The sequence below is a fragment of the Poromitra crassiceps genome (assembly GCF_964638095.1).
Source record: "Poromitra crassiceps genome assembly, chromosome: 30".
NCBI lineage: Eukaryota > Metazoa > Chordata > Actinopteri > Beryciformes > Melamphaidae > Poromitra > Poromitra crassiceps.
Window position 1 is genome coordinate 4,306,961 of NC_139652.1, and position 13,874 is coordinate 4,320,834.

General features: G+C 45.0%; 2 protein-coding genes across 2 annotated transcripts in view; one reads left to right on the forward strand and one right to left on the reverse strand.

Annotated features, from left to right (window-relative positions):
- LOC310800676 (ankyrin repeat and SOCS box protein 15-like) overlaps nt 1-1,175 on the reverse strand; it is a gene marked incomplete at both ends in the record, with an annotated part of 37,402 nt that extends 36,227 nt beyond the window's left edge. The window contains one exon of the mRNA XM_083663292.1: nt 1,072-1,175. Within this exon, the coding sequence (XP_083519418.1) occupies nt 1,072-1,175 (104 nt within the window). The remainder of the gene's footprint in view (nt 1-1,071) is intronic.
- A 5,318-nt stretch (nt 1,176-6,493) lies between these two features.
- Nucleotides 6,494-13,874, forward strand: part of LOC310800677 (IQ motif and ubiquitin-like domain-containing protein) — a gene marked incomplete at both ends in the record, with an annotated part of 22,576 nt that continues 15,195 nt past the window's right edge. The window contains 4 exons of the mRNA XM_083663293.1: nt 6,494-6,647; nt 8,883-8,957; nt 9,588-9,722; nt 11,524-11,688. Coding sequence (XP_083519419.1) covers nt 6,494-6,647; nt 8,883-8,957; nt 9,588-9,722; nt 11,524-11,688 — 529 coding nt within the window. The remainder of the gene's footprint in view (nt 6,648-8,882; nt 8,958-9,587; nt 9,723-11,523; nt 11,689-13,874) is intronic.

Sequence of the window (13,874 nt, forward strand, 5' to 3'; positions counted from 1 at the left end):
TCGTTAAGAAGTGACGCCATGGGCTCCTGAGCAAACGGCAGTATTTGAGCAGTTGGCAGTGAGAGCAGGTGGGAGGGGAGCGTACCTATGTTCCCCGGGTTCTATGTTCCCCGGGTTCTATGTTCCCCGGGTCCTATGTTCCCCGCTCCCGAAAAAGGGTCCTATGTTCCCCGCGCCCGAAAAAGGGTCCTATGTTCCCCGGGTCCTATGTTCCCCGCTCGTATGCGTAAAGTCGGCGAGTAGCGCACCGCCGGACGCCTCCACAACCATCCTTCACTTCACCCCCAGCACCCAACACCCACTGCCCAGAGCCAGCGCACCTTTTTCAGCGTGACTCCATACTACAGTGCACTGCCTCGGGTCTCTGGCTCATCTTGAAAAGATGGGGTTCGGCGTGCAAAGGTTTCTGCGATGCGCTATGGCGCAGTAGGCTATGCCTCATGTTTTCCTGGCAAAATGCCACGATAAGAAAGTTTTCCCTAGCAATTTGTAACATTTATACAGAGGCTAGAGAAGCATATGTCGGCCACGTAGTGATATAACACTTATTATTTCGCTTTCTTTTTTCTTCGCCCATTATGCTTGCGAAGTAGCCTGTGGGAAGTAGCCTGTTGCAGAGGAAAGCGAAATTAAACAATTTATTTGAATGGCTTTACAGATCTTGTGCATGTCTGTGGGTTATATAGGCAGAGGCGATTTGTGCTGCGTGAATGTTGCAAATATTGATCTCTCTCTCTCTCTCTCTCTCTCTCTCTCTCTCTCTCTGAAAAATGTAATATTATAGATAGCATGTTGCTGCTCCTGCTGCTGAATGTGTGCATATATCTGAGCCTATAGACTCGAGCTTTCCCTCATGCAGTCTGTCAATCAAGTCTCACAACCTCGAGATATTGTGGTTTGCACTCGCCGACTTTACGCATATGAGCGGGGAACATAGGACCCTTTTTCGGGAGCGGGGAACATAGGACCCGGGGAACATAGAACCCTTTTTAGCAGGAGCGGGGAACATAGAACCCCGGGAACATAGAACCCATGGGAACATAGGCATGACCCTGGTGGGAGCAGGCCTACCTGGCGTCAGTCTTCAGGAAGGCATCCTGACACGAGTCCTGAATACTCAGCTGGATGATGTAGTCTGTGAGCTCATCCTCATCAAAGTCCCCATAGGAATTCATCACTCTGCAGAGGGGGGGGGGGGGGGTAGGGGGTTTAGGGGGTACCTGTTGTTTACACTTGACTTTCCCAAGCCTTCACTTCCTGCCTGGAATTTCATATTTCACTCATTTCAGTACGAGGAGCTGATGGAGGCTTGATCATCACATGAATTATTCTACACTTTCACGATATCAAATCACAGCAGGCCCACAGCAGTGTAGAGAAGACTTTTACCAAAAGATCACAGGGCAAAATAGCAAAATATATTACCATTTCTATTCAACTTCATTTTCTATTGTATTTGTTATTATGAATGCTCATTGTTTCCTTTTATTCTCATTTGTTATTTAGTACTATTCTATTGCTTATTTTGATATTTGCAACCTGTTATGCACTTTGGCCAACTGTGGTTGTTTTAAATGTGCTATAGACTTTATACATTTGGACGTAACTTGAAGTATATTAAAAATGCAAATGTAAAAGTGTCAAGTATATATCGTGACTGAACAGGTTTTTCTCCAAACTGTTCCAGAGAGAGCCTTTTTAGCAATTCCAACATCTGGAAATAATCAAATACATTTTCCACAATACAGATTTTGCAGACTTGTATAGGAACACTAGACGTGCCTTTAGCTGAGCACCTTCCCTCCAACAGCATCCTGAAACTGAACAAGGACACAAGCATCCAAATACCTGCTGTTTGCATCCGAGACGCCTCCGTGCGGCTGCAGAGTCAGACCAGCCTCACCTGTGAGGTGTGTTCACCGCTCGCACTGTTCAAGACACGCTGGAAGAGGCCGACAGGAGGAGAGGGTTTTTATATTTAGGCCCCACCTCAATTTATTGTCGCCAAATTTGAGGAATGCTCCGCCTGCCGCTTCCCGCCGACGGTGCGCTCGCACGGAGAGAGAGAGAGAGAGAGAGGGTGAATGTGCGGCCTGCCGACACCTGGCTGTTTCTCTTAAATAGAGCGGGGTGATGTGGACCAACAGGGCGGAGAGGGCCAGCGGGGTTACGTGGGCCATTGTGTGAGCTAAGCCAGGTCTTTGGCACGCTGGCAGGGCTCCCACATTCTCCTGCCAGACAGCATGCAGGCCCCTGCGGGGGCTTACCCGCCCCGGCACAAGCACATATTGTTTTCGTGGAAAGAAAAATCGGTCTATTTTTTCCCACTAAGAAATATGATATGATGGATTTTCATGAATTGTGTACAGTAAGATTTACCCAACTGAGAGACTGGGGAGAGCGGCTCAGAGACTGGCTGTGCTGACAGGCCGGTGTTATGCCCGATTCTGCATCCCCCCACCGAGAAGTGCATCCCCACTACCGAAACGTGATTGTAGTGACTTATGGCAACCTACTGTTACAGTAGCCTATACGATGTCCTCTTCTTTGTGGGTGTTCCTCAATGATGAGGAATTATCTGATGTCTATATTATTGACCCGATATTCATACTGTCAAGCCAAAATGGCACAAAAATGATCAAACCTATTTGGTTCATAGAGAAATAAAGTAGCATTGTAGATGCATTAAAGTGTGAATCTCCATGCATTATTTGCACATGGATTTTGGGTGTTGGGCTGCAGCTATTACATATATTGGACTGCACTTGCACTTGTTGTGATTTTGTCTTTACATGTAGATATTTTCCTATTTACCTTTTATCGTGCAGCCCAGCACGTAACAGGAAGTGAGCTGCCAGAACTGCAGGAACTGTATAACCAGCGGTGCCTCAGGAGGTCCCTGAAGATCATCAAAGACACAAAGCACCCCCACAACAGCCTGTTCTCCCTGTTAGCCTCAGGGAGGAGATACAGGGTCCCAGATGTTTTATTACAAAACGTGTATGAAACCCATGACCAAAATGTCATACATTGTCATTGTGTTACTTATGGATGGAATTATAGCAAAAAATAAAGTATTCTCCTTTTTGCTGGAAACCCCCTGGAACCACTCAAGGACCCCTGGGGGTCCCCAGACCACACTTTGAGAACCACAGTTCTAGATAACCCTGATTGGTTGCTTTGGAATTTTGTTAACTTTTTGTTGGGGGGAAACCATCAGACAAATTAGTATTCAAAGTGTTTTGAGCCTGGTAAACCATCCAGTCACTTGAACTCACATTTATGTGTTTCATTCTGCGACACTGTCTGGCCTCTGGGCTACATCAGACTCCACAAGGTGGATGGGCCAATCAGGCACCTGCCTTAGTTGACATCGTTACCGGCCAATCAGGAACGCCGTTGGCGAAACAGTGATGGCTGCCTCCATGGCTCTCCGGCTGGAGCAGTAACGTCCGTCGAGTTCGTCTAAACAGCCATAAGTGCAGTTATTGCAGAAATAGACTCAATAACAACAATTAAACAAGAACAGGAGGAGTATGCAACAGCGGACACTGATTGGCTGAAGGACTGGATTTGGCTACACTGATTGGCTAAGGGCTGCTTCCACCCACTGAAATGACTGCACACAGCTCTGAGTCCAGACGGGTCCACAGAACCAGACAGAATGTGAGTTCACAGATCCGGATGGTTTTAACCAGGCTAGAGTATTTTTTATATAGATCTTAATAAATGACTTTAGGCGGTCTTCAACATAGGACAGGTGGGGAGTGCGTTTGGTCCCCAGCTCAGCCCGCTCTGCAGTGTGTGAGGGAGCAGCAGAGCAGTAGATTAGTTTTAGGAGCTTTCCGGGAGCCGCTGTGTCGCAGCAGCCTGACCTTTGACCCCCACACGGCCAGAATAGCAGCAGATCTGCCCGTAACACCGCAGCATAACCCCCGGCTGCTCACACCCATACAACCAGCACTAATATTAGCATGCTGCTGAGCTGCTGCTGCTGCTGTCTGTGCTGAAAACCACGAGACAACATGTTAACACTACTAATACCTGCTGCTAATACTGTTAGTAGCCTACTGCCACCCAGGCTCCACGCGGTGACCTCACGTCAACTGCCCCATCACTTCAAGTCACATTCACTATACACCCATTTCACATGCACTGCAATCTGTCATGGACGAGCTGCCCTCCTGGGTTTCAAACCAGGCTATGCAGCTCAACCCTAGTCAATGTAAAGATGTCCATGTACATGTTTCCCGCCATCCACTCCCCTCAGCCCCCCTGGTTCTGAATGCCCACCATCTAGAAGTGGTGTCTTCAGTCAAGGTCAGCCTATGGATCCAAGGGAACTTGAAGTGGGACCAGCAGGTCAACCAAATGCTTTCCACTGCCAACCGTAAGCTGGCTTAACCGTTTTGGTGTAGGCAGAGCTGATCTAGTGAGCATTTTCAAAACATACATCCGGCCCACCATAGAGTATTATAGTGCTCCAGTGTGACACTCCTCCCTATCAGACGACCAATCCAATCAGCTGGAGAAGATCCAAAAAAGAGCCTGCCACTAGCAGCCCTGCCTCAGTCTCCTCAGCATCTGCCGGCTCTCAGAGAGCAGAGAAGATCTGTACCGGAGTTACGCTCATCATGTCCAAAACTCCCACCTGAGAGAACTCCTCCCCCTCCACCTGAGAGAACTCCTCCCCCTCCATCTGAGAGAACTCCTCCCCCTCCATCTGAGAGAACTCCTCCCCCTCCATCTGAGAGAACTCCTCCCCCTCCACCTGAGAGAACTCCTCCCCCTCCACCTGAGAGAACTCCTCCCCCTCCATCTGAGATAACTCCTCCCCCTCCATCTGAGAGAACTCCTCCCCCCTCCAATGGGTCTGCCTCTGGCTGCAGCACCAGACAGGCCAGTAAGCTCCAGTCTATCTATGCCAACAAGAACGGAGCACTATAGGAAGTCCACCATCTCCTACCTGAGCAGACTTATATGTAATTTGATCTCCTATAATATTTTAACCTTTTTCAAATAATGTTTTGTGTTTGTGTTTTTAACATTTATACTGTAAAGGACATGCAATTCATCTAGTGTTAACGTGATGGAATATGTTCCACAAATAAAAACTTCAAACTTCAAAAGCACCCAAAGCAGCCATTTTTGTGTCGAAAATGCAGGAAGTAACATAAAAATTAAAGCTCCTGCAGTTGATATAAATTCTATACAATTTATGCCTGGTACGATGACAGTCAGACACAGTGTGTGTGTGTGTGTGTGTGTGTGTGTGTTGAATGCATTTGCAATTGCTCAACTGTGATGTCACTCGAGCATGATATCATCAGTGATGTAATAAATCCTTCCTGGTAGGAGCCGATGGTGTATAGTTGCACGATGGCGCCTAGGTCGGTGGTTTGTCAGTCCAGATTCGAGGAATCGAGTGCGCGAAATTTCTAGTAATAATAAAATTGAGTAAATGGGTTCCGATGTCGGTCACAATTTGTGACAGAAGTGATGTCACTCGGGCAGGAAATACTCGAATGTCACTCAGCATGCAGTAACACCTCCGAGACACTGGGTGGCTTGTGGCGCACTCTGGCTGTATTTGCTCATCTTTCTTTGATGTCTCACAGCAAGTATGTCACAGCAGATATATGTATGCTTCCCTTGGCCTGCGATGTAGCCTATAGTTTTTGAGATATTAACGTTTGTTTGGCACAACTCATACTATTAACTGCGGGGTTCCGCATTTCTGGGTGGCAAGTGACGTCATGCTGATTTGTCCTATTCACTATGTGAGAAATTTCACGTTTCTTTCAAAAAGTGCACAATTCTTGTATTAATGGGAGCTTATCTGCTGTAGCCTACAATAATGTTACTGCTTATTTCTCAAACAGTAAAAGATAAATTAAAGCTGAATTAATCGGATAGAGTCCTAAAAGTGGTGACTTGTTTAAAGTTTAAATGCAGTGTCTAACTTAAATTAGGAAAGAGCGGTTAGAGTTCAAAGAGGGCATGGTTTCACATTGAACTGCTGTTTAAAACGAACCAGTTGCCCTCAGAAGCTGTCCATGCCGTTTACAAACAAGCTGATCGCTCATCTCATAATTTTTTTATATTCTGTATTTATTTTTCTTTAGTTTTTCTTTAGCTATTTTTTTTTTTTTTACTTCTACGTTCTTATTTTTCTCCGTGTTTATTTTATGTATACATCAAAAGGCTAATTCTTGGCAATCAACCTGATTCTGATAGGGCTCCCTGTCAGGAAGGTGACGTTCCTCCTCACGGTTACCATGGCAGCGTATAAACACTGGGTTGCCTGGAGACCAAGCTAACGGTAGCAGGACAGTCTCCCTGCCTGCCTGTGTGTGTGTGTGTGAGATCAGTACGGTGCGTCTGCACGCTGTTCAGAGGTGCTGGAGCCCGAGCTGCACGTTCACCTGGTTGGCTTTACCTGACTGGACTGAGCTAACTTCAGCTAACAGCTAGCTGCAGTGCTAAAGCTGTCATGTCGGACCACAGCGTGGGTGAAGGAGAGGGAGGTAAAGAGACAGCAGAACGCCTGCACGCAGAGACAGACCCTCCTCCAGACTGCAGCTTCGCAGCACGGCCGCTGGAGGCCGACAGAAAGTCACACAATGAAGCCGCCATGTTGGATTCAGGTGAGCCTACCTGAAGCTGCTGGAAGAGTCTGATATTTATGTTATTATTGGACAAAGCAAACGAATTATCTTTGACCACGTTTTCAAATGTCCCAAATATCTACCAACTTAAATGTTGCCTAACATAAAGTGCTAAACCTGACAAACAAATGGCTAGGAGCTCCTAGCTGCATGCTGGGGTCCAGCATGCAGGTAGGAGGCTGCATGCTATATGCTATATGCATATATGTTACCATATATTATAAAACGGCTCTCTCAAATCAAGCAATCTGATTGGTTCACAGCCATTGTATAAATCCAATAACTGAGTCCAATAACCCATGGCCATGGGTTATTGGACTCGGTTATTGGTTGCCATGGCAACTCTCTTACTAAAAGCCTTTGGTTTAAAAAAAAAACAAATGGCGGAGACAGCTGTCAGATCCTTGTGAATCGATCTTCGCTTATAACTTTACTAATACTTCGCAGAAAATGATGTTTTGTACAAGAATAGACGCGGGCTAATGTCTTAACCCCTCTCGCGCGCGCCCTCACTCTTAACCCCGCATTTCTAAATAATGGTGGTGTTGTGGAATATATCCCGCTGATAAGCTGTTATCCCACGAGGCCGCAGGCCGGATATATTCTCCACAACACACTTGCTCTCGTGCTATATTGCTTAATTATATTAAGATGGGTCACCGCAGGCTCCGCCAATTCTAACAAGTGTAGCAACAATTCTCCTAAATGGGCGTGGTCAACCATTGACTCAGACTGACTCAGACCTGCTAAAAGTCTCCTAAGTGGGCGTGTCCGTGGAAAACCATGGGCAAAACCCACATGACAAAATGACAGGAAGTGAGTTGAAGTTGGGCCGTCGTCTTTGCTGTTACTTTGCCAGTAGTTAAAGGAACACTGCTGATTTTCAACCAACTTTGTATCATTACAAAAATAGGAAGTATATCCAAAAACTGTAAACAGTTTTGCAGACATTCATTTAATTTGACAGTTATTGAGAGTTGGTTTGAGTTAAGTTGTGGACCAGTGATGTTATTCATGCTCAAATAACATCACCACAGCTTAACTGTCAAACTAAGTCAATGACTGCAAAACTGTTTACAGTTTTCGGTTATGTGTGAGATCATGTGCAAAATAAATTGTTTTTCAGTGAAGTGTCCCTTTAAAGAGATTATAAAAAAAAGTTAAAGTTAAATATTAAGCAATCTTAAAAACGTTAAACTGTGTGTTAACCATGTTTGTCCCATAAATCACCTGCCTCACAGGCCACACATGACTGGTTGCAATGTAATTATAATTCACCATTAAATAACCCTAACCCTAATGAACAGCTGCCAGCTTTTCTTTGACCCAAGTTCATCAAGCCTTATGTGAAGTCCTGAAAGAAAAAATGAAATAAATAAATAAATAAATAAGGATAATAATGTTGTCAATGTCCTTGTCATTGTTATTAATTGCATATTGATCTGTTTTAATGTTTCATACTACATATTCCGTAGTTTGTTCTTATGTTCACTTACATTTGTATTTTCATTCATTGATTCTTTGTTCTGCTGCTGCTACTTTACACACCCTCATAATGCTGTTTATGTTTAAATCATATATTCTATAATTATGCTCAACAGGTTCTAGTGCTGAAATAGTTGAAAATGTTTGTATAATTCTCTCTCTTCTTTTTCTTTCTTACTTGAATAAGACTAGATTTTTATTTGCAGTGTCTAGTTTTATATGTTGCTGCTCCTGTAACACAATTTCCCTGCAGGGAAGTTTAATCTTTTCTTAATTATAATAACAGTCATGATATTTTATTTATGAATGGAATCTCCACTCTGCTACAGAAAGAGACACTGAACACCAAGTAAAACATAAGACAAGCAAAAGCAGAGAAGCAGCAAACAGGAAGTCACAGAAAGTGTCTGTGGAGGAACGTGTTTGTTAAAAGAGCCTGAGTCTGGAGTGACATAATATAGCCTACAGTTACTTACAGCCTCTGAACTCTTAATTACTGATATCTTCCAAATGTTGTTTACTCGCTGAATTGACCCAGTGAGAAACCAATTCATGTCGGCCTCGATTTTTACAGGTGTTAGTGTCATTATTATTATTATTATTATTATTATTATTATCATTATTATTATTATTATTATTATTATTATTATTATTATTATTATTATTATTATTATTATTATTATTATTATATTCAGCAGAATTGGTTCTAAATCTCATTCCAACTTGCAGGTGGGCTGGAGGACCTGCGTGAGGCCGTGCAGCCTTCAGACAACAGAGAGCATGTGGGGAACTCAACAGCGACCGGTGAGACTCTGAGCCCAACAACACCGCGGTTTACGGCAGCCTAACCACAAAATTACTTCCAAACAAACTGTTAGAATATAACAAGAGATGTTCGCTAGAGTAGAAAGCCACTGGAAGTAGCGAGGAAAGCCGTTCTTCTTGTTTAGCGTCTGTTGCTAGGCAGCTACCATAAACCGTTTCATTTCACTCGCCGATTCACTCGGCTTTGGTCTCATCTGCTGTTATAGGTAAGATGTGAGGCATCACACATCCCCAAAAATACATAATCAAATATAAAACACACAAGTACATACATACAAATACATTGACAAGGATGTATACAAAACACAGACATAGATACACAGAGTACCACCAGTGGTCTACAGGGGTATTTAGGTGTGAGAAAAATGTTGTTTCTTTTTTAACCATGACTCAATGCCCCTATTAAAAACATTAAAATCGTGTTGCGCTTTCACCTCAGTAGATAGACAGTTCAATAGTTTTGCTCCTTTTAACAGAGAAAACTGATCCAAAACGAAGTATACATGTCAACCCTAATCCACATTTACACTTACACTATGGTCAGCGGGATAAGCCGGCTGCTAGCCGGTGTAGTTGGCCACGCCTCCAAGTGACTCTGATTGGTTGCAGTGAAGGTGATGCTGGTGCCGGAGGGTCATGTGATGACGGTGGCCTTCGCCATCGGTCTCAGCATCCAGGAGCTGAAACGCCACTTCGCCTCGGAGCTGAAGGTTCCCACAGAGCTGCTGCACGTCTCTCTGCACGGTAGGTCTCTCTGCACGGTAGGTCTCTCTCTGCACGGTAGGTCTCTCTGCACGGTAGGTCTCTCTCTGCACGGTAGGTCTCTCTGCACGGTAGGTCTCTGCACGGTAGGTCTCTCTGCACGGTACGTCTCTCTGTAGGTCTCTCTGCACGGTAGGTCTCTCTCTGCATGGTAGGTCTCTCTGCATGGTAGGTCTCTCTGCACGGTAGGTCTCTCTCTGCACGGTAGGTCTGTCTGCACGTTAGGTCTCTGCACGGTAGGTCTCTCTGCACGGTAGGTCTCTCTGCACAGTAGGTCTGTCCGCATGGTAGGTCTGTCTGCATGGTAGGTCTCTCTGCACAGTAGGTCTCTCTGCACAGTAGGTCTGTCTGCATGGTAGGTCTGTCTGCACGGTAGGTCTCTCTGCACAGTAGGTCTCTCTGCACAGTAGGTCTGTCTGCACGGTACGTCTCTCTGTAGGTCTCTCTGCACGGTAGGTCTCTCTCTGCATGGTAGGTCTCTCTGCATGGTAGGTCTCTCTGCACGGTAGGTCTCTCTCTGCACGGTAGGTCTGTCTGCACGTTAGGTCTCTGCACGGTAGGTCTCTCTGCACGGTAGGTCTCTCTGCACAGTAGGTCTGTCCGCATGGTAGGTCTGTCTGCATGGTAAGTCTCTCTGCACAGTAGGTCTCTCTGCACAGTAGGTCTGTCTGCATGGTAGGTCTGTCTGCACGGTAGGTCTCTCTGCACAGTAGGTCTCTCTGCACAGTAGGTCTGTCTGCATGGTAGGTCTCTCTGCATGGTAGGTCTCTCTGCACAGTAGGTCTGTCTGCACAGTAGGTCTCTCTGCACGGTAGGTCTCTCTGCACGGTAGGTCTCTCTGCACCATAGGTCTCTCTGCACAGTAGGTCTCTCTGCACAGTAGGTCTCTCTGCACGGTAGGTCTGTCTGCACGGTAGGTCTGTCTGCACGGTAGGTCTCTCCGCACAGTAGGTCTCTGCACGGTAGGTCTCTCTGCACGGTAGGTCTCTCTGCACAGTAGGTCTCTCTGCACGGTAGGTCTGTCTGCACGGTAGGTCTCTCTGCACAGTAGGTCTCTCTGCACAGTAAGTCTCTCTGCACAGTAGGTCTCTCTGCACGGTAGGTCTCTCTGCACAGTAGGTCTGTCTGCATGGTAGGTCTCTCTGCACGGTAGGTCTCTCTGCACAGTAGGTCTCTGCACAGTAGGTCTCTCTGCACGGTAGGTCTGTCTGCACGGTAGGTCTCTCTGCACGGTAGGTCTCTCCGCACGGTAGGTCTCTCTGCACGGTAGGTCTCTCTGCAGAACAGTGAAACAACAAAATAATAAAAACTGCTCGCACACTGCAGGGCTTCTTGATCATTTGGTGGTTCACTCTGCTTCCAGTCTCTTAAAGGAACACTCCGCCCATTTTCAACCAGCTTTGTATCATTAGAACATCAGTAGTATATCAGAAAACTGTAAACTGTTTTGAAGTCTGTCATTTAATTTGACAGTTATTGAGTGTTAAAGTGTGGACCAGTGACATCACTGGTCCACACTAACTCAAATTAATAACTCATTAACTCAAATCAACTCTCAATAACTGTCAAACTAGATGAATGATGAATAGTTTGACAGTGTCTCTGGTTTGTGTGTGTGTGTGTGTGTGTGTGTGTGTGTGTGTGTGTGTGTGTGTGTGTGTGTGTGTGTGTGTGTGTGTGTGTGTGTGTGTGTGTGTGTGTGTGTGTGTGTACGTGCGTATGTGTGTGTGTGTGTGTGTGTGTGTGTGTGCACGTGTGTATGTGTGTGCGTGTGTGTGTTTAGGCAGTGTGGTGGACTCTCAGCAGACGCTCATGGCGCTGGGCGTTCAGCCTCACGGCTCCATCCAGCTGGAGATGAGCTCCTCTGACCCGACCGGACACCCGCTGCGCCCGCTACACCCCCCCCATGACAGCATGCCTGATGTCATCACTGTCAGAGTCCACACAGGTACACACACACACACACACACACACACACACACACACACACACACACACACACATGACAGCATGCCTGACGTCATCACTGTCAGAGTCCACACAGGTACACACACACACACACACACACACACACACACACACACACACACACACACACACACACATGACAGCATGCCTGACGTCATCACTGTCAGAGTCCACACAGGTACACACACACACACACACACACACACACACACACACACACACACACACACACACACAGCTTCCCACCCACAGACACGGCCAATTGTGTCTGTAGGAACGTCTGACCAAGCCGGAAGTACGGCTGCCGGGAATTGAACCCTGCTTTTCCCATAGGAAAACAATAGAGCCAAAGTCGACTTCACTTCCTGCTTCAGCATGCGCACCAAGAGATTTCATCCGTCATTTATTTTTTCATAGACATTTCGTAAAATGCTTATAAAAATAGTTTTACTTTACCAAGCAATTCAGCTATATTTACAATCAGGAGAAACCATAGAACATTTCTCTCTGACCAAAACGGAACAAAAAACAGTAAAAAAAAGTTTTTATTTTAATCCGCTTTTTTTTTACAGGAAAATAAATGGCGGATGAAATATCTTGCAGATGCTGAAGCAGGAAGTGATGTGGACTTTGGCTCTCTGTGGCACAGTGGGTGTAAAGTTGTTTTACTCTGGCTCATGTTTGGGGCCTTAAGAATGCGTCTTAAGAATGGGTCTTATCTGGATAGACAGTATTTATAATCCTCAATTCTGATTGGCCGAGTCACACTCAAAGAAAGCCGTTGTAAAATACCCAATAAACACACACCTGTGACCGTACTATTTTAATACTTACAGTAATGTCAATGTTACATCATGATCTATAAACAGCTAATGTCATATGAATGCTCCAACTGAAGTTCACACAGCTACTTACAGTATGTGTCCCTTTGCTTCTGCTCAACAACTTTATTATTTAGCAGAAGAATAACATTGAATTATTGCTATTTATTACAAATTGAAAAGACAATTTTCAAGATGCATTAAGATTTATCATGTATATTATATAAAAATGACTATACTTAACATTTATTATAAAGGTTTATTGAACATAGTGAACATTCATTCTACTTGCCGCTCTATCAATGCTTCACACTGATCTGACAGCTGCTGTCAGAGGGGTTTTCCCTGCATTCTGCCTTGTCAGTTATCACAGAGGTGCCCAAATTCTTTCCTATCAACTGCCAAAAATTAATGTGGATGGAGAGCCGTGTGCCAAAAATAAATGTTGATGTTATGTGAAATTACATCACATTAAAATGCATGATCTTTTATAGACAATTTACATTCTAAATTTAAATGCATTTTCTAAGTAATAAAAAAAAAATCGAACTTTGATCAAAAGCTTTTATTAGAGTTAGATTTAGAGTTGTTTGGAAAAAGAATGTAAACATTTTCAAAGGGAAAGAGACCTTTCTGATTGAATGCAACTCAATGTGTGTAACCTTGCCATTGGACTCTGTCTGTCTGTCTGTTTGTTTGTTTGTTTGTTTGTTTCAAGAATTATGTCTGGCCACAGCTCTGCCGTTTTACGTGCGATCGGGCTGAAACTTTCAGGAAGTGTAAAGAGCACCCGTGCGGGTAACCTGACGGAGCCTGATTTTTAATTAGGGCAGATTAATTGCCCTAATGCTGATGACCCTAAGGCTGAGGCTATAGTTCAGTGATGATATCAGTGATGATATCATCAGTATACAGTAGTATACTGTAGTATAGCAGCCTATACTACAGCGAGCACTAGGAAAAGCGCTATATAAATCGGTTGTATTATATATACTAAGCATCTCGCACGCTCAATTCCTAGGCTCGCCCGCTGGGCGGGCTCGCTAGCTCGGCCGCTAAGGTCTTGCAGCTGACCCTGCAGCTCGACCACTGTGCGGGCTCACTTGCTCATCTGACATCACTGACGAATGACTTCACTGATGATGTCACAACTTCGCATCTTATGACATCACTGATGAGGTCATCAGTGATTTATGACACGACTGATGACACTATGACATCATCAGTGGGACAAAAACAAACAGAGAAACATTGCCCACATGCGTGTGGGTGTGTGTGTGTGTGTGTGTGTGTGTGTGTGTGTGTGTGTGTGTGTGTGTAATTATGGTCAGAATAACAACCGGCG